At 36.7% G+C, this 27,964-nt stretch overlaps 1 protein-coding gene and 1 non-coding gene across 3 annotated transcripts in view; one reads left to right on the top strand and one right to left on the bottom strand.

Moving 5' to 3' along the window:
* FRS2 (fibroblast growth factor receptor substrate 2) overlaps positions 1–20,165 on the top strand; it is a 112,964-nt gene extending 92,799 nt beyond the window's left edge. For both annotated transcript variants that reach the window (XM_061206560.1, XM_061206561.1), the window contains 6 exons: positions 8,763–8,857; positions 14,370–14,461; positions 15,990–16,176; positions 16,975–17,133; positions 17,496–17,659; positions 18,805–20,165. In XM_061206560.1, coding sequence (XP_061062543.1) covers positions 14,396–14,461; positions 15,990–16,176; positions 16,975–17,133; positions 17,496–17,659; positions 18,805–19,755 — 1,527 coding nt within the window. In that variant the 5' untranslated portion in view covers positions 8,763–8,857; positions 14,370–14,395 and the 3' untranslated portion in view covers positions 19,756–20,165. The remainder of the gene's footprint in view (positions 1–8,762; positions 8,858–14,369; positions 14,462–15,989; positions 16,177–16,974; positions 17,134–17,495; positions 17,660–18,804) is intronic.
* LOC133101824 (small nucleolar RNA SNORA25) lies at positions 14,794–14,920 on the bottom strand. Its single transcript, XR_009702715.1, has one exon. It is a non-coding gene; the product is annotated as a small nucleolar RNA SNORA25 (small nucleolar RNA).
* Positions 20,166–27,964: the final 7,799 nt, after the last annotated feature.

The following is a 27,964-nucleotide window of genomic DNA, read 5'->3' as shown; positions in this document are numbered from 1 at the left end:
AGAAAAAGCATTTGACAAAATTCAACACCTTTTCATGATAAAAGCATTAAAATAAACTAGGAATAGATGGAAACCACCTCAATATAATGAAAGCTATATATGAAAAACCCACAGCAGACATCATTCTCAATAGTAAAAGACTGAAAGCTTTTCCCCTAAGATCAGGAACAAGGCAAGGATGCCCACTTTCACAACTTTTATTTAACATGGTAGTGGAAGTTCTAGCCAGAGCACTTAGGCAAGAAAAAGAAATAAAAGTTATCCAAATTGAGAAGAAAGAAGTAAAATAATCTGTTTGCAGGTGAGATGATCTTATATGTGGGAAACCCTAAAGATTCCACACAAAAAATACTTTCAGAACTAATAAATGAATTCAGCTAAGTAGCAGGATACAAAGTCAAAATGTAAAAGTTAGTTGCATTTCTGTACATTCACAATGAACGACCTGAAAAGGAAATTACAAAAATAGTTCCTTTTACAGTGGCATCAAAAGGAATAGAATACTTAGGAATTAAAAAACGTACACAATGAAAACTGCAAAATACTGCTGAAGAAATCAAAGAAGACATAAATAAACACATCCCATATTCATGGATTAGAAGATAAAATATTATTAAAATATCAGTCCTATGCAAAGAGATTTACAGATTCATTGCAATACCTGTCAAAATCCCAATGATGTTTTTTTCAAAAACAGGAAAACCTATCCTGAAATTCATATGGAATCTCGGGACCCTGGATAGGCAAAACAGTCTTCAAACTGGATTACTCACAATTCTTGATTTCAAAACTTACTACAAAGCCACATAATCAAAACAGTGTGGTACTGGCATAAATACAGACATATAGACCAGTGGAATAGAATAGAGAACCCAGAAATAAACCCTCACATATGTGGTCAGATAAGTTTTGAAAAGGGTACAAAGACCATTCATTGGGGAAAGGAGTCTTCAACAAATGCTTCTGGGACAACTGGATATCTGCATGCAAAAGATGAACTTGGACCTTTACCTAACACCATATACAAACATTAACTCAAATTGGATCAAAGACCTAAATATAAGACATAAAACAATGAGATTCTTAGAAGAAAACATAGGACAAAAGGTTCACAACATGGATTTGGCAATGCTTTCTTGGATGTGACACCAAAAGCACAGGCACCAAAGCAAAAGTAGACAAATTGGACTTAATGAAAAAAAATTTTTTTACTCCAAAAGATACTATCAACAGAGTGAAAAAGGCAACCACAGAATGGGAGAAAATATTTGCAAATCATATATTTGATAAGGGATTAATATCCAGAATATATAGAGAACTTATACTAAAAGTCAACAACAAAAGAACAACCTGATTCAAAAATGGGCAAAGGACTTGAATAGACATTTCTCTAAAAAAGATATACTGTGGAAAACAGTATGGAAGTTTCTCAAAAAATTAAAAATAGAACTACCATATGATTCAGCAGTACCACTTCTGGGTATGTAACCAAAATAATTGAAAGCAGGGTCTCGGAGAGATATTTGTGCATCCATGTTCATAGCAGCATTATTCCAATAGCCAGAACGTAGATAAATGTCCATTGACAGACGGATGGATTAGCAAGTGTTGGTATATATTCAGTGGAATATTTTTCAGTCTTAAAAAGGAAAGGAATTCTGACACATGTTACAGCATGGATGAACTGTGAAGACATTATGCTAAGTGAGACAAGACAGGCACAAACATAAATAGTGTACAGTCTCAGTTATATGAGGTATTTAGAATAGTCAAACTCATGAAAACAGAAAGTAGAATGGTGGTTGCCAGGATTTGGGCAGAGGGGAAATGAGTTGTTATTTAATGGGTATAGAGTTTCATTTCTGCAAGATGAAAAAGTCCTTGAGATTGGTTGCACAATATTGAATGTATTTAACACTACTAAACTGTATGCTTAAAAATAGGTAAGATGGTAAATTTTATATGTATTTTACCACAATTTTAAAAATTAGAAAAAAGAAAAAAAAGATCTGAAGGTGAGAGAGAGTTTCTGACAGGATTTTTAATATTTTCAAGAGCTTTATATGTTGGCACACTGATTCTTTTGTATGTTTAACTTCATTTCAAAGCTTTTCCTTGATATAGGGGTATAGATGGATCACTCTCACTTCTCTTAATCACATTTACTATGAATAAACTCATTTCAAGATAGGGGTTGTGGGATGCTTATGAGAGGAACAAATAAAAAGAGGAAGAGAGATTTTTCTTAGTTAATTGGCTAAAATCTCTTAAGAGAGAGAGCTAGACAAACATCACATAAGAGAAATGATTTATGGTAGAATTAGCTGGACAGCTTTATAAGCCAGAGGCAAAGCATGATGTATGTTAAGCTTCTGGAGGAAAAAAACGCTGAGCTAAGGAAAAGGCAGTGGGTTGCTGCCCACCCTAATGTGGGGTGTAGCAGCAGCTCACAAGGGGTGTAAGCAAACACCTGGCTGAACCGCTGATTTTATATACAGGTTATAAGTCCAGAACGAAAAATTTTGTTTGTGTGTGGGTTCACGGTTTTGGAAATGTTCATTTTGGGTATCAATCATATTTGTTAACTGAAGTTAATATATAGATTAAAATGAGACTATTTGGAGGGCAGACAGCAGAAGCAAGAAGAACTACAGTCCTGCAGCCTGTGGAACAAGAATCACATTCACAGAAAGAGAGACAAGATGAAAAGGCAGAGGGCTATGTACCAGATGAAGGAACAAGATAAAACCCCAGAAAAACAACTAAATGAAGTGGAGATAGGCAACCTTCCAGAAAAAGACTTCAGAATAATGATAGTGAAGATGATTCAGGACCTTGGAAAAACAGTGGAGGCTAAGATCAAGAAGATGCAAGATGTCAGTCTATTTATCTCTTGTAAAAATAAAATACAGTGTGTGTGTGTGTGTGTGTGTGTGTGTGGAAAAAAAAAAAGAGAAATGCTTGATTTTTAAAAAAAAAAAAAAAAAAAAAAGAAGATGCAAGAAATGTTTAACAAAGACCTAGAAGAATTAAAGAACAAACAAACAGAGATGAAGAATACAATAACTGAAATGAAAACTACACTAGAAGGAATCAATAGCAGAATAACTGAGGCAGAAGAACGGATAAGTGACCTGGAAGACAGAATGGTGGAATTCACTGCTGCGGAACAGAATAAAGAAAAAAGAATGAAAAGAAATGAAGACAGCCTAAGAGACCTCTGGGACAACATTAAGCGCAACAACATTCACATTATAGGGGTCCCAGAAGGAGAAGACAGAGAGAAAGGACCCGAGAAAATATTTGAAGAGACTGGAGTCGAAAAATTCCCTAACATGGGAAAGGAAATAGCCACCCAAGTCCAGGAAGCGCAGAGAGTCCCATACAGGATAAACCCAAGGAGAAACACGACAGGACACATAGTAAATTGGCAAAAATTAAAGACAAAGAAAAATTATTGAAAGCAGCAAGGGAAAAACGACAAATAACATACAAGGGAACTCCCATAAGGTTAACAGCTGATTTCTCAGCAGAAACTCCACAAGCCAGAAGCGAGTGGCATGATATACTTAAAGTGATGAAAGGGAAGAACCTACAACCAAGATTACCCGGCAAGGATCTCATTCAGATTCGATGGAGAAATCAAAAGCTTTACAGGCAAGCAAAAGCTAAGAGAATTCAGCACCACCAAACCAGCTCTACAACAAATGCTAAAGGAACTTCTCTAAGTGGGAAACACAAGAAAAGAAAAGGACCTACAAAAACAAACCCAAAACAATTAAGAAAATGGTCATAGGAACATACATATCGATAATAAACCTTAAACGTGAATTTAAATGCTCCAACCAAAAGACACAGGCTTGCTGAATGGATACAAAAACAAGACCCATCTATATGCTGTCTACAAGAGACCCACTTGAAACCTAGGGACACATTCAGACTGAAAGTGAGGGGATGGAAAAAGATATTCCATGCAAATGGAAATCAAAAGAAAGCTGGAGTAGCAATAGTCATACCAGATAAAATAGACCTTAAAATAAAGAATGTTACAAGAGACAAGGATGGACACTACATAATGATCAAGGGATCAATCCAAGAAGAAGATATAACAATTATAAATATATATGCACCCAACATAGGAGCACCTGAATACATAAGGCAACTGCTAACAGCTATAAAAGAGGAAATCGAGAGTAACACAGTAATAGTGGGAGACTTTAACACTTCACTTACACCAATGGACACATCATCCAAAATGAAAATAAATAAGGAAACAGAAGCTTTAAATGACACAATAGACCAGATAGATTTAATTTATATTTATAGGACATTCCATCCAAAAACAGCAGATTACACTTTCTTCTCAAGTGCGCACAGAACATTGTCCAGGATAGATCACATCTTGGGTCACAAATGAAGCCTCAGTAAATTAAAGAAAATTGAAATCATATCAAGCATCTTTTCTGACCACAATGCTATGAGATTAGAAATGAATTACAGGGGGAAAAACGTAAAAAACACAAACACATGGAGGCTGAACAATACGTTACTAAATAACCAAGAGATCACTGAAGAAATCAAAGAGGAAATCAAAAAATACCCAGAGACAAATGACAATGAAAACACGACGATCCAAAACCTATGGGATGCAGCAAAAGCAGTTCTAAGAGGGAAGTTTATAGCTATACAATCCTACCTCAAGAAACAAGAAAAATCTCAAATAAACAATGTAACCTTACACCTACAGGAGCTAGACAAAGAAGAACAAAGAAAACCCAAAGTCAGTAGGAGGAAAGAAATCATAAAGATGAGAGCAGAAATAAATGACATAGAAGCAAAAAAACAGTAGCAAAGATCAATAAAACTAAAAGCTGGTTCTTTAAGAAGATAAACAAAATTGATAAACTATTAGCCAGACTCATCAAGAAAAAGAGGGAGAGGACTCAAATCAATACAATTAGAAATGAAAAAGGAGAAGTTACAACAGACACCACAGAAATACAAAGCATCCTAAGAGACTACTGCAAGCAACTCTATGCCAATAAAATGGACAACCTGGAAGAAATGGACAAATTCTTAGAAAGGTATAACCTTCCAAGACTGAACCAGGAAGAAATAGAAAATATGAACAGACCTATCACAAGTAATGAAATTGAAACTGTGATTAAAAATCTTCCAGCAAACAAAAGTCCAGGACCAGATAGCCTCATAGGTGAATTCCATCAAACATTTAGAGAAGAGCTAACACCCATCCTTCTCAAACTCTTCCAAAAAATTGCAGAGGAAGGAACACTCCCAAACTCATTCTATGAGGCCACCATCACCCTGATACCAAAACCAGACTAAGATACTACAAAAAAAGAAAATTACAGACCAATATCACTGATGAATATAGATGCAAAAATCCTCAACAAAATACTAGCAAACAGAATCCACAACACATTAAAAGGATCATACACCATGATCAAGTGGGATTTATCCCAGGGATGCAAGGATTCTTCAATATACGCAAATCAATCAATGTGATACAGCATATTAACAAATTGAAGAATAAAAACCATATGATCATCTCATAGATGAAGAAGAAGCTTTTGACAAAATTCAACACCCATTTATGATAAAAACTGTCCAGAAAGTGGGCATAGAGGGAACCTACCTCACCATAATAAAGGCCATATACGACAAACCCACAGGAAACATCATTTTCAATGGTGAAACACTGAAAGCATTTCCTCTAAGATCAAGAACAAGACAAGGATGTCCAATCTTGCCACTATTGTTCAACACAGTTTTGGAAGTCCTAGCCATGGCAATCAGAGAAGAAAAACAAATAAAAGGAATACAAATTGCAAAAGAAGAAGTAAGACTGTCACTGTTTGCAGATGACATGATACTATACATAGAGAATCCTAAAGATGCCACCAGAAAACTACTAGAGCTAATCAATGAATTTGGTAAAGTTGTAGGATACAAAATTAATGCACAGAAATCTCTTGCGTTCCTATACACTGATGATGAAGAATCTGAAAGAGAAATTAAGGAAACACTCCCATTTACCACTGCAACAAAAAGAATAAAATACCTAGGAATAAGCCTACCTAGGGAGACAAAAGATCTGTATGCAGAAAACTATAAGGCACTGATGAAAGAAATAAAAGATGATGCCAACAGATGGAGAGATATACCATGTTCTTGGATTGGAAGAATCAATATTGTGAAAATGACTATACTACCCAAAGCAATCTACAGATTCAATGCAATCCCTATCAAATTACCAATGGCATTTTTTATGGAACTAGAACAAAATATCTTAAAATTTGTATGGAGACACAAAAGACCCCGAATAGCCAAAGCAGTCTTGAGGGGAAAAAATGGAGCTGGAGGAATCAGACTCCGTGACTTCAGACTATACTATAAAGCTACAGTAATCAAGACAATATGGTACTGGCACAAAAACAGAAACATAGATCAATGGAACAAGATAGAAAGCCCAGAGATAAACCCACTCACCTATGGTCAACTAATCTATGACAAAGGAGCCAAGGATATACAATGGAGAAAAGACAGTCTCTTCAGTAAGTGGTGCTGGGAAAACTGGACAGCTACATGTAAAAGAATGAAATTAGAACACTCCCTAACACCATACACAAAAATAAACTCAAAATGGATTAGAGACCTAAATGTAAGACCGGACACTATAAAACTGTTACAGGAAAGCATAGGAAGAACACTCTTTGACATAAATCACAGCAAGATGTTTTTTGATCCACCTCCTAGAGTAATGGAAGTAAAAACAAAAATAAACAAATGGGACCTAATGAAACTTCAAAGCTTTTGCACAGCAAAGGAAACCATAAACAAGACGAAAAGACAACCCTCAGAATGGGAGAAAATATTTGCTGGCGAATCAACAGACAAAGGATTAATCTCCAAAATATATAAACAGTTCATGCAGCTCAATATTTAAAAAAGAAATAACCCAATCCAAAAATGGGCAGAAGACCTAAATAGACATCTCTCCAAAGAAGACATAGAGATGGCCAAGAAGCACTGAAAAGCTGCTCAACATCACTAATTATTAGAGAAATGCAAATCAAAACTACAATGAGGTATCACCTCACACCAGTTAGAATGGGCATCATCAGAAAGTCTACAAACAACAAATGCTGGAGAGGGTGTGGAGAAAAGGGAAGCCTCTTGCACTGTTGGTGGGAATGTAAATTGATACAGCCACTATGGAGAACAGTATGGAGGTTCCTTAAAAAACTAAAAACAGAATTACCATATGACCCAGCAATCCCACTACTGGGCATATATCCAGAGAAAACCATAATTTAAAAAGACACATGCACCTCAGTGTTCATTGCAGCACTATTTACAGTAGCCAGGTCATGGAAGCAACGTAAATGCCCATCAACAGACGAATGGATAAAGAAGATGTGGTACATATATACAATGGAATATTACTCAGCCATAAAATGGAACGAAATTGGGCATTTGTTGAGACGTGGATGTATCTCAAGACTGTCATACAGAGTGAAGTAAGTCAGAAAGAGAAAAACAAATATCATATATTAACGCATATATGTGGAACCTAGAAAAATGGTACAGATGAACCAGTTTGCAGGGCAGAAATAGAGACACAGATGTAGAGAACAAACGTATGGACACCAAGGGAGGAAAGTGGTGGGGGGGTGGGGGTGGTGGTGGGATGAATTGGGCGATTGGGATTGACATGTATACACTGATGTGTATAAAATTGATGACTAATAAGAACCTGCTGTACAAAAAAATAAAATTCAAAAATTAAAAAAAAAATTCAAAAAACTAAAAAAAAAACAAAAAAACTGCTCTTTCTCAGCGCTCTTGAGTTTTTTGGTTGGCACCACTCATACAGCTTTTATTACTGTCTCTTTTTTTCTCAATAAAAGAAATTCATTTCATTAAAAAATAAAATAAAATAAAAAAATAAAATGAGACTCTTTGTAAAACCCCTAACATGCCTACTGTAGTATAGCTATTTAGTAAATGCTAGTGCTCGTGCTTGAGTGAATTTGATTTTTTTTTCTGTGTTGTAAAAAGTGAATAAATTAACCAGAAAATCTTCAGAAGTATATTGAAATCTCTTAAAACTCTAGATTGTAATTTATTGCTGTAATTTATATCATTATCCTGTGACTCTATGGCATGCTTGTTCATACTGTTTTCTGATGACTGACTCTTCTGATTTGATTCTGGGGGTGTCTTGTGGATTAGAAGATACAGAAGGTGGATTCTAAAGAGAGTTAACTCTTTGGCAGGAGGGACAGTGAGGTTTAAGAGACGTGACTGGATATGGAGAATTAGCCTGCCCTTGGCTAAAATGGGGTTTTAGAGCTGGAAAGGAACCTTGGAGGTAGTTTAGTCTAACCTCTCATTTTATGGCTGTGGAGATAAGTATAGAGAAGTGTGTTGTCTAATGTCATAGCTGTCGTGGAGAAGCTAAAATCAATGGCTTCTAAAGGTCCTGATATCCAAACATCATGGAACGTAAGCTACTGCATTTTTACTTTTCTTTTGAAAAGGCTGTGTTGATGGTACCATGTACACATTATATTAATTTTTAGAATAGATCTTATAAATTATATATATTTTAATCAAAAATTCAGTCTTTTTAGTTTGTTTAAATAGATTGACTGAACTAACAGTGCTGCCAGAAGTCTCATAAGGAAAACTGTTTTTAAAGAAATAACAAATTCTTGACTTTTTCTTGCTAATTGTAGGTTAAGTCAGCAAACAAAGAAAACATGGTGTTTTGAAGTATGATTAAACTCCTGATGCTGCAGCAGAGGCTAAGAATATTAATGGCCAGATCTAGGTAAGTTGAATTTTACTTTTAAAAAAATCATTAAGTCCACAGATTACATTTTTTAAACTAGAGATTTTAATAATGTTTTCTTGAATGCAGTTATTTTGCCTCCTGATATGTTGTCACCTCCCACTCCCCCAAAATAAGGACAATTGGCTTTAATTAAACATGACAGTGTTTACTAATTTAAAATACCCAGCACACTTGTTGCAATGTTGATCTTCCCAAACAGAAGCTACCTTTTGTTCTTGCATATACCCTTACTACTTTCCTATGTGGCTTTCTTGAGGGAGTATAGTACGTCTTTTTGTGTTTTTGCTGAGTTATAAACTTGACTGGGTAAGATGATGAGATCACGTGGTTTCTCATCAAGTGTTTACAGGTATTCGTGCATATTATTGGGTGTTACATAACTCAGACGCTCTCCAGGTATTAATCTGATTGTCATAAATGCAGACTATCTAGTGTCTTGCCTTTCCCCCTGCCTGGGAATTCATGCTTCAGGAGGAGGAGTCAGAGATGTGGGTGAAAACTCCACATTAAAAATCTCCTTCTGTGCTGGAAGATTGACTACAACTGCCTGTAGTCCCAGCTGTTTCACAGTCTCACTCGTACTAAGCCTATTCTTCAGCCTTACTGAGGCCTCCTGTTCCTTTTTGCCTCTCTCCGTTTTCTTCCATTTCATCAGCCCTCTTCTTTCTTGCTTCTTTCCTGACCAGACCTGATGGCCCATCACTTCAAACCCCTATATTGCCAATATCCTTTAATTTCCTTGTCCTTTTACCTTCTGACCCTGGGTCAGTTGAACTGTCTACCCTCTGGACTGCTGAGTACAGCTAGAAAAATAGCATAATCTTCCTCTCCAGCTTCTGCTAAGTCTCAGCATAGCCTACTTAATAATCCTGCTACCTTTCTTGGGTAGCTTCTCAGAGAATAATCCTCAAGTCCTTCATTGTGCAAACTTGCCTTCTATTTTACAAAAGAAATTTAGGATGATAGATGTTATCTATTTCAGCTTCTCTACTTTGTTCCACCCATCCTTATTTTCTGCCCTCTCTCCTCAGAGGACAAGGCACTCCTTCCTCTCTGGGCAGACTTCTCAGTCTGGGCCCCGGAACTCATCTTCTCTAGCCTCCCCGCTCCGTCTTGATCCATCCTGTAGCCGTCTATGTCCTTTGTTTTTTCCTATATTCTTTAACCTTTACTGACATACTGATTACTAACCTGCATAAATCTATGTCATCTTAAAACAATAAATAACTCAAGAAACATATTTTCTTTTGAAACCATGTCCAACCATACCCTATCACTTTAGGCTTTCCTTTCCAACTATGTTCTTGAAAGAGCCTTTTCTATTCTTTGGAGGACTACTTCCTTATCTTCCATTTGCTCACTGCTGAATGGCTTCTGCCTCTACCTAACACTCCACTATGGATAGAACCTTCCTTCTTGACACTTTCATTTCTTAGTTTGTAGTATTCTGATTGTTTTTCTTCTCCTTCACTTGTTTTTCTCTACTCCAGTATTTGCGCATTTGTGTTCCCCAGAATTTTAACTGCAGACTGCTCTTTATACTGTCCTTGATCAGGGTCTTCTGTTTTATAGTTTCAAATACCATGTGTCCCAGTGTTTTACCTCTTTCCTCAAACCCATTCTGATGTACTTACCTCTCTATTGCAAGTCTTCGTTTGGTTGTTCTCTGGAATCTCAATTTAACATGTCTAAAACTGAACTAACCACCATCACTTCCTCTTGAAGACCTGAGAAAGTTTTTCCTGTTTCAGGTAATGGAACCAGCACCCTTCATCTGCCGCCCTGAAAACTGCCTCTTACTTCCTGTATACCTAGCCAGACACCCAGTGCTGCAGACTTGTTTTCCTAAGTATTTTTTAAATTCATTATTTTCATCTTTATTCCTACTATTGCTGCTCTGGTTTTAAGTCTTTGGCATATTCCATTTTTCAGTAGTCTCTCACTGGCTTCCCTTCCTCTGAGCTAAACTCCCACTTAAAATTACCCTGCAGATGGACGTATCTAAAATGAATTCCTGACCACCTCACTTTCCTGCTTAAAATACTTCAGTGGCTTTTCACCTTGTGTAGGATGAAATTCATTCTCTTTGGAGTGGCATACAAGGATTTCGTGTCACATGGTAGGCTTTTCATTAACTATTTTTGTACTGAACTGAAGCATTCAATGTGAATAGAGTCCCCAGGTAGGTTGTACCACCATTCATATATCCCTGACAAAATCGGAGGTGCTGCCTTAACAGGTAGCCTGTGAAGGTGTCAAGTGGAAGAACGCTTTTTCTACTTCTTTTGAGAAATAGTTGAAAAATATTTACTTGAGGCATTATTTTTTCAGGCAAAAGTCACACTGTAATAATCATTTAGCTCTTTGTATTCAGTGGTGAGGCTGGATAAGCAATTTCAAGAAGACTTTTTGTTTTTTTGTTTCTATCAATTATCTGTCTGCTTTAAAATTTTTTTTTGAAATATTCTTTTGGCCTCCTTCTCATCTTCTAATTTATTAAACACTTACTAATTTTTAAAAATTAAACATTTATTGAATATCTGCTATGTCAAACAGTATGCTTAGTGCCCTAGAAAATTCAGAAAACACGGTTCCTATCTTCTTGGAGATTACAGTGAAGTGGGCGGTGAGACAGGTCAACATTACAGTAGAAATGTGATAAGTACCATGATAGAGTCATGTCCATTTGACTACAGGGACATTGGAGGCAGGCTAGCTTCAAGTTAATTGGAGTCCCAGATCCCTAGGTTGTTGTTCAGGATGCTTTATGGTTTGGCTCATGCTTGTGTTACAGCCTACCCTGCACTCTGGTCGTACTAGATGCCTCACTTTCTCCTGAATACAGTGCCACCTTTCATGACTTTTATCTTTGCACCTAATTTTTTATCTTGTCTCAAGTGCCTATTTCTGTTTTTTGCCTAGCACACTGTTTCTGCTCACCTTTTAAAGTACCAGCTCAAATGGTGCTTCCTGCCCTTCCTAACCCAGAAAGTTAGTTGCTTCTTTCTCTGTGCCCATGGAACTCTTCTTATATTCTAATATGAGGTTATCATAATGCATTATCTGTTGACATCTCTGTCTTTCCCTTTAGACTCATGGCTCTTCAGAGGTACATCCTGTGACTTAGTCATCTTTATACCATGATACTTAACTGGCATATTAAGACACCAAATATGAATCTTTTTTTTTTTCTTTTATGTAACAAGATTTTATTTATCCTTATGTCATCACACATTTGCCCTATATAAATTTATTTATTTACGTTTTTAATTGAAGTATAGTTGATTTACAATGTTGTGTTAGTTTGTGGTGTACAGCAAAGTGATTCAGTTATATATGTATATATATATATAATTTTTCATATTCTTTTCCATTATGTTTTATTACAAGATATTGAATATAGTTCCCTGTGCTAAACAGCAGAACCTTGTTTATCTATTCTATTTATAGTAGTGTGTATCTGCTAATCCCAAACTCCTAATTTATCCCTCCCCCACCCCTTTTCCCCTTTGGTAACGATAAGTTTGTTTTCTATGTCTGTGAGTCTGTTTCTGTTTTGTAAATAAGTTCATTTGTATCATATTTTAGATTCCACATATAAGTGATACCATGTGGTATTTATCTTTCTCTGTCTGACTTACCTCATTTAGTGTGATAATCTCTAGGTCCATCCATGTTGCTGCAAATGGCATTATTTCATTCTTTTTTATGGCTGAGTAGTATTCCATTGTATATGTATATATACCACATCTTCTTTATCCATTCATCTGTCAATGGACATTTAGGTTGCTTCTGTGTCTTGGCTGCTGTAAATAGTGCTGCTATGAACATTGTGGTACATGTATCTTTTCAAAGTAGAGTTTTCTCTGGATATATGCCCAGGAGTGGGATTGCTGGATCTTATGGCAATTCTCTTTTTAGTTTTTTAAGGAACTTCCATACTGTTTTCCATAGTGGCTGCACCAAGTTATGTTCCCAACAGTGTAGTAGGGTCCCCTTTTTCTCCACACCCTCTTCAGCATTTATTATTTGTAGGCTTTTTAATGATGGCCATTCTCACCAGTGCGAGGACACCACCAAATATGAGTCTTAATTTAACTTTACTATTTTACTTATCACTTCTTTTGGTGTATATACTAGTATCCTTTTTCATCTGCTTAATCCTTACACCTGCCAGCATTCTTTATCTTCCTTTAGTGCAGTTCATTCAGCTCACAAGAGACTTAGAGCACCTCCTGTGTGCTAGGTATTGTGTTAGGCACAGGGAATGCAAGAATGAATAAAGTCCATCCCTGCTGGGAAGGAGCTCAAAGTGGAGGGAAGTAGATAGATAAGTAAACAGTCTATCACAATTTCTACTGAGTAAACAGTGTGAAAGATGCTGTGATACTGGAAAGCTCAGGGTGCTTTGGGGGTACATAAGGAATATAACTTGCCCAGTTGGTAGGAGTCAGAGAAGGCTTCCTGAAGGCACTGTACTCTGAAGTTGAACCTTGAGAAAGGAGCAGCATGGAAGGGTGTGAGAGAACAAGATGCTCTGGGGAAACTGTTTAGTATGGCTGGGTAGGACTCGAAGCAGAGAGGAGGGAAGAGGTTAGACTGGATTTATAGACAGAGACCAGATTGTGAAGGACCATGTGTCATACTGATGAGCTTTGCATTTTTTCCTGAAGGTAGTGAAGATCTGCTGAAGAATTTTAGGCAAATTTTAATCAGATTTATGTTTTCAATGTTTAGTAGCTTCTTACGCTTCCTTCTTTTCCCCTTTTTTCAAATACTGTCACATCCATTCTCATTCTTTCCCTTGTTTGTAAGTGAAGTTTTGAATTTTTCCTTTGTTCACTTGCAGTATTCTTGAACACTTAATGTCACTGTAACCACTTATCTCTAACCTTCTGTGGGAAAGGATTAGATAGACACACTCTTTCAGTTTTGCCAGTATTCTCTGTGTTAAGTTACAGCTTGAATTTTGAGTTGTCTTTCTCTCTTAACTATTCCAGATTTGTTTTTGTGTCTTATTAACCAATTTTGTCTGGTGGGATACATAAAGAATACTACAATGCATGGTATGAATCAAAATACTTGCCAAGCCAGAAGTCTAGCATCCTTTTGGAAATTTATTAATAAAGATGGACTGAAATTCCTAATAAGCCATAAAGGGTTAATTCCATGAATGACTTTATTTTAATAGTGTCATGTATGAGAACTTAAATTGGTTTCTTTTAGATAATTTTAAAATAGGCGGACCTTTGCAAATTAAATTTGAGATTTCTGTGAAGTCTCCCTCACAGAATTATTCTTCTTGTTGCTGAGCAAAATTCTCCAGCTAGTTGTGTGAAATCTAGCTCTAGCCATTTACTTCCTTAGGCTTAATTTTCCTCATCAAAATAACGCAGGGCTTATGTTAGATGATTTCTAGTGTCTTTTTCTGTTTTATGACTTTTGTATCTTACATCTAATAATTTTTTGCAAATTATCTTTCATGTAGTGCTCACATGGTCTTCTGAAGAAGCCATGGGTAGCTGTTGTAGCTGTCCAGATAAAGACACTGTCCCAGATAACCATCGGAACAAGTTTAAGGTCAGTAAAAACTGGTTGAGATGTAGCTCTCACTGTCTCTCTGGATGCTCTTCTTTTACTTCACTTAATTAACATGTCTTATTATTTCCTCACTTTTGTCTTCAGACCCTTTTATTTTCCTTTTTGTCCATTCTGCCTTTTCTTGTTTTAACAAATGATGACAACATTTTCTTACTGACAGTGTGAAATCCTCTTTTCCTTTTCCTTTGGTCTTCCATATCCAGTTAGAGCCACACAATTCTGATAATACTGTCTTTTTTTTTTTAACTTGGAAGACATTTACATTTATTTTTACTTTTCGACATCACCAATCATGGATATGAGTGCCTAAATCTTGTATCTCTGTCAGGAAAACATAGCACTAATGAGTGACTGTTACATCCTCTGAAGAACTCAATCTTTGGTCACAGTGATAAGAGGCCCTGGATTTGGTCCCATCAGCCCTCTTTGAAATGACCTACTGATAATATTGTCTTTAAAATGCCACTTTATAGGTGCCTCTTCAGTCCCGTCACCAGCTTCCAGTCATTGTTTAATGCCTGGACAATTTCATAACTGAACTCTATCTTCAGTCACCTCTGTGATCCATCCTGCAGTTGACATCAAATTAATCTTCCTCCTTCATCATTCTAAAACTTCAGTGGTGTTCTGTTACTTAGATGCTAAGTGCTCCATTCCTTACTCATCCACAGTCATTAATCTCTCATATTCTGACTTCATTCTGCTGTAAATCATAGCCTCTGGATCACACAAACCTAAGTGTAAGTCACAACCCTCTTGCTTCATAGCTTTGTTACCTTTGGCAGGTTACATTATCACTAAGTCTTTGTTCATTTGTGTGCAGTGGAGAAAATAGTATTACCTGCAGTTTAGGATCGGTATTAAATGACAAAAACACAAGTAAAGCACTTTGCCCAACCCAGGGGTATCGTAAATTCTCCCTAAGTGTTATCTGTTCCTTATAGTCTCTGGCCATTTTCTGAAACTGAGCAGTGCAAAGGCTTCCCTTACATGAACTCAATGCCAGTCCTGTCCTGATCTCTCTGAAACATACCTTCTTTGTCTCTGCTGTAGCACTGCATCTTCAGGATGTGCCCCCTAACTCCTGACCCACCAGTTCTCCCTCTTAACTTTATTTCCTGTCTAAATTTAATTATACCCAAGGCCCAGCTAAAGTCCCTCCTCTTCTTATGTGAAGGCTTCTCCAACAACCCTCCGCCACAGTTGCTGCATTTCGCAGCCTCTTGCACTCATTTGTTAGTTAAGCATTTACAGTTTTGTGGTGTTGTTCGTGTTTGTATATCTTATCTCCTCAGTGGGAATGTGAGTTCTTTGGGGATATGAACTGGGTATTAACACTGCTACATAGTCCATGCCCTAAACACACAATTGGTTGTTGAATGAACTAACAAAGGAACCATAACTGAACCAATAAGCAATAGTACATTTTCCTGACAAATTAGTGAAATATGTGCATAACTGTCAAGCAGGAGCATTAAGTTAGCACTAATTAAACTTTCTTTTTTAGGTCATTAATGTGGATGATGATGGGAATGAGTTAGGTTCTGGCATAATGGAACTTACAGACACGGAACTGATTTTATACACTCGCAAACGTGACTCGGTAAAATGGCACTACCTCTGCCTCCGACGCTATGGCTATGATTCGAATCTCTTTTCTTTTGAAAGTGGTCGAAGGTGTCAAACTGGACAAGGTAGGTAGAGCCTTTATTTTTTTTCTCCAAACATTATCATATTTGAAATATCATTCTATAATTCAGTTATTCTATATGTAATGTTTAATGTTTTACTTTTATCCAGAATAAAAAAATTCTCAAATAAGTGGATTATTTTAAAAAAAGGCATAGTACACTATGTATTCATTTATCAAGCATTTATTAAGCATGTTTTCTATGTCCAGAATTTTGGCTCATATTAACTTTAAGATTTGCAGTAAGTAAATGATTAGTCCCAGTAAATTGCCTATGTGTCTTTACTGTTATAACTCGGGGGAAAGAACCTAAACTTTGGAGTCAAACAGAACGTAGTTTTATTTTTTGCTACCTACTTCTTGAAAGTCCTTGGGCAAGTTGCATGACCTCTGTCGCATCAAATTTCTTCTGTATCAGAGGGCAGCGGTAATCCAATAATTAAACAAGGTAATGGTTGTAAACCACAAAGCAAGGGCCTGTCAAGTGGTAAAGAATTCCCTTGGTAATGGTAAGTTGGGCTCCCCCTGCTGTTAAAAAGCAGACTAGAGTAAGTTTGCAAATCTTGTTTTTGTCTTCCTTATTTTGAGCCATCACCCATGGACAAATGAAAATTATTCTGTGAACTTTCTTTTGGGTTTATGTTTTGAAACAGGGAATATAATTAATTTATCAGACATTTATTTTAAAGGATTTTCTTGCTATTGGTGCATGGAATGCTTACAAGTTTGTTCTTCGACAGGTGCGCCTGTGTCTTTTTTAAAGATGCGGTGACCATTTTTTTCTTCTGGTTTGTATTTGTAGGAATCTTTGCCTTTAAGTGTGCTCGTGCAGAAGAATTATTTAATATGTTGCAAGAGATTATGCAGAATAATAGTATAAATGTAGTGGAGGAGCCAGTTGTTGAAAGGAATAATCATCAGACAGAATTGGAAGTCCCCAGAACACCTCGAACACCTACAAGTAAGTGTCCATTTTCCTTCTTCTATTATAAACTATAGATTATGGTTATTTAATCTATAAATTGTTAGGAATTACCATTGGCTAACGTAAGTATAGTGGTTGTGAGTTTTAAAAAACTGTTAGCTATAATTATAAACATTTTTAATATTTTAAATATGAAAACATTAAATGTTTCATATAATTTAAAATGTGAGTGGAAAGTTAGAGTGGAGGGGGTACGCTGTTTTGCTCTGGTTTCTCATATGTCTTGCCAGAAACACCTTCCTTAAACCTCTCAGTGCTGATTGTATTCTCATTCATTTTTATTCTCTGTGCCCTACCCCTGTATCCTTTCTTAAACCGATAAACAAACAAAAACTCAGCTCCAGGGTTTGCTGCTCAGAACTTACCTAATGGATATCCCCGATACCCCTCATTTGGAGACGCTTCATCCCATCCTTCAAGCAGACATCCTTCTGTGGGAAGTGCACGCCTGCCTTCAGTAGGTGAAGAGTCTACACATCCCTTGCTTGTGGCTGAGGAACAAGTAAGCATGTCCTACTGTCTAACATATTGTGTGAGGTTAGAGTGTTATTGTGCTAACACTTGAAGGTTTTAGTTTGAATTTTAGCTGTCACTATTTGTATATGACTTTTGTAGTGAAGACTCAGAGGAAATAGCATGTATTTGCTGACATATACACAAATATATATAGGTGTTGAGGGAAACTCAGCATTACAGTAAGTTTGTGGGTTCACAGTAGAGGTGCATCTATAGATAAAGACGGACATAACCAATGGCCAATTCTGTTACAATAACCTCCAATGAAAGCTTTTTATGTTACAGTTTTTATAGTTAGTGGACACTAGCAACGAGGCAGATTTTGTTGTCAGTGTTTTAACAGCAATTTAATATTCCCGACTATTCTATTTTCATTTTAGGAATGAAGTTATCTGGTTGAACATTGTCTATGTATTACTTAGTTATACTTATCTTTTGTCAACAATATGGTTGTTTATCATTAAGAAATTTTTACTGTTTTGAAATCCATTTGTGTTCTTTACTTGTTAAATGAGTTCTTATTTACTATAATTAACTTTCCCTTAGTTTTGAATTTTATTTTTGAGTTTTTCAAATTTTATGTATAGACTTCTGAACATTTTTATATTGTCCCCCCCGCAAAATACCACGAACTTTTCTAAGTAGCAATAATTTCCTGGTATCTATTTTATATCTATGCATTTTACAGAACTCTTATTGAATCTAGTAGGGTCTATCTCCTTATATAGTCAGATCATCTATAAATTATGATAAATTTCTCTCTTCCTTTTTAATACTTGTTATTTCCGATTTCTAAATCAGATTTTAATGCATTGATGAGAATTTTAGAACAACATCAAAGTAATAATCCCCATTTGTTCCTGATTTTTTATTTTTTTTACAGAATGCTTATCATGTTCCACCATCACATGTATTTTAAAGTAGTTATTCTTTTATCAAGCTAGGAAGACATTTCTACATTTCTCCCCCTTCCCCCCAACATTTTTGTTGGTAAAAAAACAGGTACAAAAGCTTTGAAGTAAGAATATACTTAGAAAGTTAATAAAATTAATTGATATAGTCAGGTAAATTCTTTTGTTCTTTTTTTTTTTTTAAAGCAAGTTACTGATTCACTTTCCTGTTTTGTTTTAGGTACATACCTATGTCAACACTACAGGTGTACAAGAAGAACGGAAAAACCGCACAAGTGTGCATGTCCCATTGGAGGCGAGGGTTTCTAATGCTGAAAGCAACACACCAAAAGAAGAACCAAGTAATATTGAGGACAGGGACCCTCAGATTCTTCTTGAACCTGAAGGAGTCAAGTTTGTCTTAGGACCAACCCCAGTTCAAAAGCAATTAATGGAAAAAGAGAAACTGGAACAACTTGGAAGAGATCAAGTCAGCGGAAGTGGCGCGAATAACACGGAATGGGACACTGGCTATGACAGTGATGAACGAAGAGACGCGCCCTCTGTTAACAAACTGGTGTATGAAAATCTAAATGGGCTATCTGTCCCCAGTGCCTCAGGGCTCAGGAGAGGTCGTCTGCCGTCCACCAGTACCTCAGATACCCAGAATATCAACAACTCAGCTCAGAGAAGAACTGCATTGTTAAACTACGAAAATCTACCGTCTTTGCCTCCTGTTTGGGAAGCCCGCAAGCTAAGTAGGGATGAAGATGACAATTTAGGACCAAAGACCCCATCTCTAAATGGCTACCATAATAATCTTGATCCAATGCATAACTATGTAAATACAGAGAATGTAACAGTGCCGGCAAGTGCTCACAAAATAGAATATTCGCGGCGTCGGGACTGTACACCAACAGTCTTTAACTTTGATATCAGACGCCCAAGTTTAGAACACAGGCAGCTCAATTACATACAGGTTGACTTGGAAGGTGGCAGTGACTCTGACAACCCTCAGACTCCAAAAACGCCTACCACTCCCCTTCCACAGACCCCTACCAGACGCACAGAGCTGTATGCTGTGATAGACATCGAGAGAACTGCTGCTATGTCAAATCTGCAGAAAGCACTGCCACGCGACGATGGTACATCTAGGAAAACTAGACACAATAGTACTGATCTGCCCATGTGAGCCCAGAAACCATTACATTGTTTGCACCTTTGTGAAGTTTTAAAAAATGAAGACGCAAGTGCTTCATTTTTATTTCTAAACACTAACTCCTTTTATAGACTGATAAAAAATTTTTTTCTGACTATTTCATGTGCTTCTTTAAAGGGAATTAAAATGTAGAGCAGGTACTCATAAAAGAACACTAATTTCATTCTATACTACTCATTACTGTACAGCAGCATTCCCATTTTCACAGTGCCTATTTAAAATGAGAATTGAAGTGAGTGACATGCTGGTCAATTTTTATTAAGATTCTGGACTCATGCATATCATTCATGTCTAAGTCATGGTTGGCATTTAAAGCATATTATAAAGCCTCTTGATAATGTGCATTGCTAACAGATAACTCTAGGCTTTGAAAGTACTCTTTGTAGATTTACTATTCATGGTATGTGACCTCCAGCATGTAACATGAGGAATCCTTTATTTCATTAATTGTAGGCTTTTTGACTTGAGCCAGGACATATGTATGGAAATAGAAGTACCACACCTCCTATGTACCAGTCAGTTCCTTAGCCTTCAGCATTTCTAGAAAGAGCCCTACGTTCGTGAACGTGGTTTGCTGTTGGTGTGTTGAAAGGCAGGAAAGAGACGAGGTTTTCTGTTTACTCATCTCATGGTGTCATTTGAAAGGCATGCCCAGGTATCTTAGTCAGAATTATACATAGGCTCAAGAATCAGTCTCAGGTCACTTTATCCAAAAACATTTGAAAATCTGAACCGTGGTCTCTTGAAAGTTTCTGTCCTACAGATTATTAACAGTAACATTGCTTTCTGGAGGCATTTGTGCCATTAGATTGCCATTTACCTTCAAGTTTTTCCTTTGGTGTTTGGGATGTCTAATTTTGTTGCTTCATGTCTTTTTCAATTTAGGATGTTTGAGTTTGTATATAGTTTTGAAATTGGATTATGTGTTCATTGTTGTTTAGTTTGCATTTTTGTCAAATTGTGGTTTTGAAGGTTCATTTGGAACTTACTGTTATTCTATAACAGGGTTGCCCTTGTCCAGTATTTATTTATATGCCGTTTACTTTTCAAGTTGATAAAAGCATTCTCACAATTTTAAATTTCACTTGTGTTCATAGGTGATCTCTTAAGCAGCTGAGAAGAAAAAAAAAAAGGAAGCTACTTTTAACATGCAAATTTCCCTAAAGGTACTGTGTTTTCTCTGTGGGCACTCTCCCAGCACTTTAGCAGTGATTCCCTCAGTCACACGGCTGCAATTGTACTTTGCCCACTGTAGTGCTCCTCAGCTCTGCTGTCCTTTCACTCATAGCTGGATCTTGGATTATCCCTTGATTTTAATAGAATGTTAAGATTGTTGCCAGCATAGCAGGTACAGTGGAAGTCTTGTAGCAATGACATTGTGTCATAATTTAGGATTGAAAATGAATTGAAGTTTATATAAACTGATGAGAGTCCATATGTCTAGCTCTTGGAAAATCAAGAATTTTCCAGTTTCCCAAATCCTAGAGAAGACAAGAGAAGGTAGAGTGGAAAGAAGGTTGGATAACCTTGCAAAATATGTCGCTGTCTCCTCTAAATATGAGGAAGTTTGAGATTTTGGTCTGGATCTACCAGATGTAACTAAGGTTAATTTAGCATGAAAAAGTTTCAGTCATATAGCATCCAATCTGTTCCATAAATGACCTAATTATAGGACAGTGAATGGATTAGCAAAATAATAGGGTGGGACCATTATAAAGAAAATAAATTATTAAAGATGTCTTTATCATTTTTAGTGCCACTGGTTTATGTGCATAGCAGAATTTTCTTTCTTTTCTGTGAATTTGGTGCTTACCAAAGTGTTCCCTGTTCTCTAAAAAGAGAGCAGTGGTATAGGTATGCAGTTTCCATTTTAATGTATTGTTCCATTTATGCTTTATTCTGAGTAGATTGCTAATTGTGCCAAATTTATGTGATGATTTTTGTAATGTGGAATAAGAGTTATGATGGAACCAGTGCACATGGTTTTCTCCGAAACAAGCAGTCAAGACAGAACGTTAACCTCCAAACAAAAGGGCTGACCTATTTACTCATTTTGGAGGTTGGATACTTTCTTTTCTTACTTTTCCTCAGCCTTCTCATTTTTCCTTCCAGATTCTGATTAGTTTTTATATTTTTTAAGCAATTATAATATAACCATTGCAGTTTATTCTTTCAATACTGTGTGCTTTGAAAATGAAAATGGGACCAATTTGTCTGTTAAGAATTTGATTTTTAGGTACTACGAGTATTAGGGAAGATGTATACAACTGGTATTAATTTCTAGATGTCTCTGGAAATCACCTGTGTTCCTATTTAATTAAAAATAACGTAGAACACTATTTGTCCTCTGCAGTAGTCTAGTAATGGGCATTAAGCTCTGTCCTGGAAGAATTGTACCAATTACTAGGTGCATTTTAGAATGAGATATTTTATTGGGATATAATTGTGGCCATATGTTTCAGATTTTCTGAGACAGACCTAATTTTAGATATTCTGTTCTGTTGATAGATCATGTGATCCCACTTTTTGGTTTTGGAAATATAAGCATTGATCATATGCTTTCCCCCTAATAGAATCCTGTTTTATCCATGTAGATCGTAACAGCTTTTATCCCAGACCAGGGCTGGAAACTGATGTGGGTATTACATGTGTTTTTTCTTAGTGTGTTTTATTTCCCAGGTTCATCTTCCTTTCAAAATGAAAATATGGTGCCTTCCCTCCCTCCAGGAAGATTGGCAAATAGTTCCTTTTATTTACTGCTGCTGTGGAGTGATGAGATATGCACTTTACTTTTGAAGACTCAGCAAAAAGCTTTTCACTTCTCAGTATATCCAGAATAGATCACATTTTGGACTTAAGAAAATTTGCCAAGCAGTCTTTGTTTTTACAGATATTAATGTTGACCCCACAGTTCAGTGTTGTGAGTCAAGCTAGTGTTTGTGTATCCCCCCAACCAAAAAAAATCTGTGGCGCAAAGTATAAAAATGTACCTCAATAATGTTCTATTAAAAATGGGACAGGGGCCTTATGTTTTCATAATTTCCCAATAATGTGCCACCATATTTTTGCCTCAAGGTAAAGGTTTTAACAAGCTAAAAAATACATCCCATTTCCTCTTGTGCTGTTCCTAACCCATAATGTCCAAGTGTTTTGTGCAATGTGTAGTGTGTGTGTATAAATATATATATGTATATTTGTATATACATATATATATATATATATATATATATCTCCTTGAAATAGACATACCATCAGAGACAACATTCAGAAGTAACTGATGTATTGGCCTCTCTTTCTAATCTCTGATATGTGAGGTATATGGTACTAAATTACCTTTTCCCTGATGTTTGCCAAATTTGAATAAAGGCATTGGTACAAAATCACAGAATGTATAGAAAATGTTTTTGGCTTGAAAAATTAACAAATATTTTATGACATACCACAATATACTCTGCCCAAACCAGCACCCTATCTTTCCTGTTCTTTACGTCCCTTTTCCCCATCCCTACGTCCTCTTTTTTTTTTTTTTTTTTTTTGGTGTAACACAGTTCTTTTGTAGCATCATTACAATTGCAGTTCTATGACAATTGGACAATAATAGCATGGAAACGGACTGGTATTAATAGTACAGTAGTCACCAGTGTGCCACATTTGCATTGGTAAATGCAAAATACACATTTTATAAAGGACAAATTTTGTGTTATGTTTTTATTTTCATTACATTGTATAATATTGTAAGATTATGTATGTCCTAATTTGCATTATAAATGTTTTTTTCCTACGTAAAGGCATAAATATAGCAACTTTGTATAAAGGTAGCTTATTAGATTTTTAATTTTGTCTTTTATAAAAAATTGTCTAACAGTGGGACTACCATTGCCAAATTGTATATGAAATATGAATTTTACCCCTATAGTTAATTTCGTTTATAAGCATTCCATATTTCTCTAATAAAAGACATAAGTGATACTGTACTACGCATAAATTGTATTTTAATGCTGTTTCATATCAGCATTTTAAATTTTGGTTTGCATTTTTAATATTGGCAAAATTTACCACTGTTGATTAAACCTTGTTGTATATGTAACAACATCTTTTGCCCTCTAGCCCTCCCCACCCTTGTTCTCTATTTCTCCCTGTCAGTGCCAACTTCATACATTTTGTAGCATGGCAATAAAATATAACTTTTACACTGAGGCCAAGTGTGGCTTTTTGGAGGATGTGGACATGGGAGGATTACCCTCTAGTTGTTTTTTGCATATGACTTTTTGCCATATAAGCCATGTTTCCAGGCATGAGGAAGTTATCTCGTATATGATGTGAACGTGCTTTTAAGGACAAGTGTGAATGTGCTTTTAAGCTTAATTTTTGTCCTAACAAATAAGAACTAATTTTTTATTTTTGGAAAAGTCAGTTCTTGAAGTACAATCAAACCTTTATTAACTGGAGTACTTAAAGAATAAGCTAATAATTGAATTTAGTTCAACAAGGGCTAAGCAACACATTTTAAAAATCCTTATTTATTGTAGAGTATTAGTATACCATCCTAAAAATTATATATAAAATATGGTTTAATTTTAGATGATTTAGCTTCTTGCAATGACTTACTGTTGTCATTCTGGCATAAATATCCATGACGAGGTACTCAAGTTGATACTGGAAGCTGAGCTGACTATACACTAACCTTAAGCATTCGTGAAAAACTGCTTTGTTGAATAAAATCTGATCGGAGTTCTTATGGTTACTTTCCCCCTTATTGCCTAAAGTAGATTGCAATAAAACCCCAATAAAAGTTTGGTTGGATACCTATTTAAAGTTTCACTGTATTTATACTTCACACATTTCTTGAAACTTTATGATAAGAGGTTTTATTCCTTAGTCTCATATCACTGCCTCCATTTTCAAAGTTCAAAGTGAAATGAAATTTTACGTATTTGACAGACTCTCACAGTTTTTATCTTCTTGGTCATTCAAACTAGTAGTACTCAGGGCTGGGACTTCAGACCTGTTTTTTGTCACTGAGTGGCACTGCAAAGCCTATTTCGGTATAGCTCAAGATGGAGTTTATTTAAACAGTAAAGGGAATAGACAAGTCCACAAATGATCGGGTGCTTACTATGTACCAGACACCATGGAACACAGAAATTGGTTAAGATGTGACAGAGACCACATCTTGCAAAACTTAGGTGTTTGTTCTCAGAAATTAAAACCTTTTTTTGGATTATTTCTGTATTTTTCCTTTGAGCTCCTTTGAAGACAGTAACTATTCACATATTCTTATTTAATGAATGAGCACAAACTAGGTCCTATGCTAGTAATAAAGATAGTAATTCTTGTTCTCAAAAGAATTTGTAGTTTAGAACAGCCCTTCTAACTGAGGGCAGTGCCCTTCCTCCCCCCAGAGGACTAAGCCCTAAGATATAAATTAGGTATAAGGAATTACCATCTCTGTGATACCTCTAGAATAGTAGTAGCTATAAACTTAGGAGAATTGAAAAAAATTATTCCAATTCTTAATACATGATGTGATAAAGGCACATACAAAGGAAGGGCATCTAACTCAGCCTGAGAATGGAGATTTTTGAGAATGGCTTACAGGAGGTAATCCCTGAGGTGTCTGATGAGGGCAGGAGGGGAGAGGATATCTTAGGGAGAAGAAATACCATGTGCAAAGGCACAGAGGTGTAGAAAGATCATGATGTTCAGTGGTGGCAAAAGGTTCCATATGCCTGGAGCATAGGATGCAAAGGCAGTCTGGGGGGATAGAGAAGGGAGAAATGAGAGACGTCACATAGGTATAGAATGCGAAGGAGTTGTTGTTCTACTCTAAATGAGGTGAGACAATTTGAAGGGTTTAAACATTGGAGAAATAACATTTTATAAAGATGACTCTGACATCAATATGGAGGAGAAAATAGAGGACATGGCATTTTAGTAAGGCAGGGAGACTAAAATGGAAGCAAAATTGGATAAATGCTTTTTGAAAGGCATTGTTAAAGGAGTGTTTAGGTTATCTGTTGCTGTGCAACAAGCCACCTAAAAACTTAGTGGCTTAAAACAAATCATTTTGTTATTTCTCACATTGCTATAGATCACAGTAGGCAGGCTTATGGAACCCACCCCAAATTACAAAACTAATATATGGAAGAGTTGAAATCCAAACCCACGCAGTCTGGTTCCTGAAGCTGAGTGTTTAGCCTCTGGCATACAAGGGTGACACCAAATGACACAGGAAAGGAGGAAAAGTCAAAAACACACGCAATGGAGAAAGGACAAATTGCTGGGAGTCCCCTCATAGGGGGCTCCTCCTGGCTGTCTCTGGCCTCTGCTCCACAGGTGGCAGAGCCTGCCTCCCAGTTCCCATCCAAGAGCCCCTGGCTATGCTTCTCCTCCCCACCGCCGCTCCAAAGACCAGCAGGGAGGGGGCGCTGGCTTCTCCAACACCCATAGTCTCAGACTTGCCTGCCAGAGGACATAATATTTCCACATATGTGATTTTGCCCACAATAAAAACAGCTGTTTTCAATATTGTGCAGGTATCTTAGCGCCTTGTTATTGTGATTTCTCATTCCACTGTGCGATTTGAGATCTGCTGGTTGAGGTACATTTCCTGAAAGAAGAGCAAGTTTTCCCGCAAAGAACACAAAACTCTTGGTAGATTTATAATAATTTGTCCAATCTGAACACCCCTTTTCATGATGGACCCTGCAAATAGTGTAAACTGGGGTCAGCAAACTTTGTCCGTAAAGGATCAGATAGTAAATATTCTAGGCTTTATGGGCTATAGAGTCTGTCACAACTACTCAACTCTTCCATTGTATAACTCTGTATTGTATTGCCCAGTATAAAAATGAGTTTGCTTGTGTTACAACCAAGCTTCATGGATGTCAAAATATAAATTTCATATAATTTTAATGTATCACAAAAGTTTTTATGTTTTCAATTACCTAAAAATATAAAAATCATTCTTAACTCTCTGGCCATACAAAATCAGGTGGCAGGTTGGATTTGGCTCCTCATGGTTTGTCAATCCCTGGTGTAAACTAACCCTCTTAGCATATATCTGAAGGGTAGAACAATTAAAAATTGAAAATATCAGGACTTCCCTGGTGGTCCAGTGGCTAGGACTCTGCCCTCCCAATGCAGGGGGCCCGGGTTTGATCCCTGGTCAGGGAACTAGATCCCACATGCCGCAACTAAGAGTTCGCATGCTGCAACTAAGAGTTTGCATGCTCCAACTAAAGATCCCACATGTGGCAACGAAGATCCCGCATGCTGCAACTAAGACCAGGAGCAGCCAAATAAATAAATATTTTTTTAAAAAATTGAAAACACCCATCAATGTTAACAATTGCCACAGTCCAAGAGCTTGCTAAGAGATCAGTTAGTCAAAGGGAGAAAAAGGTATCAGATGCAAAGCTAAACAGATTTTTTTTTAAGTACAAAAATTTTGCTTTAAATGTCCTAGGGGTCAACTTAGAGAAAGTAGAAAACTGTTCCTAACAAACGGAAATAGTTGGGATTGATTTTGCTCTTTACAAAGACATTATGTAAGAGGATATTAGTCATCTCTACAACTGTGTGTTGGGGGAAGGGGAGAATGAGTGAAATGCAAAACCTCCTGAAAGTGAGCAAGCCGGACACAGTAAAAGTCTCCATCAGGGACTTCCCTGGTGGCACAGTGGTTAAGAATCCGCCTGCCAATGCAGCGGACACGGGTTCGAGCCCTGGTCCGGGAAGATCCCACATGCCACGGAGCAACTAAGCCCATGCGCCACAACTACTGAGCCTGCGCTCTAGAGCCCGCAAGCCACAACTACTGAGCCCGCGTGCCTAGAGCCCGTGCTCCACAGCAAGAGAAGCCACCGCAATGAAAAGCCCACGCACTGCAACAAAGAGTAGCCCCCGCTCACCGCAACTAGAGAAAGCCCGTGTGTAGCAACGAAGACCCAATGCAGCCAAAAATAAATAAATAAATAAAAATTAAAAAAAAAAAAAAGTCTCCATCAGAGCTCACAAGACCTTGTCCTGGACAGTCCAATTGAGAACAGCGATTTACAATCCAGTAAAAGAAATATGTCTTCCTCCATCTTAATAAATAATGTTTAAAATTAAAATAGCAATAAAATATTATTTAGGAATATAATGGTAAATGTTTTATAAAGCTCAAAAAGTTGAGAGT

This window comes from Eubalaena glacialis, chromosome 11 (assembly GCF_028564815.1).
Source record: "Eubalaena glacialis isolate mEubGla1 chromosome 11, mEubGla1.1.hap2.+ XY, whole genome shotgun sequence".
NCBI classification, from domain to species: Eukaryota; Metazoa; Chordata; class Mammalia; order Artiodactyla; family Balaenidae; genus Eubalaena; species Eubalaena glacialis.
Note: the sequence above shows the minus strand (reverse complement) of the source record. Positions and strands in the feature narration are given on the sequence as shown.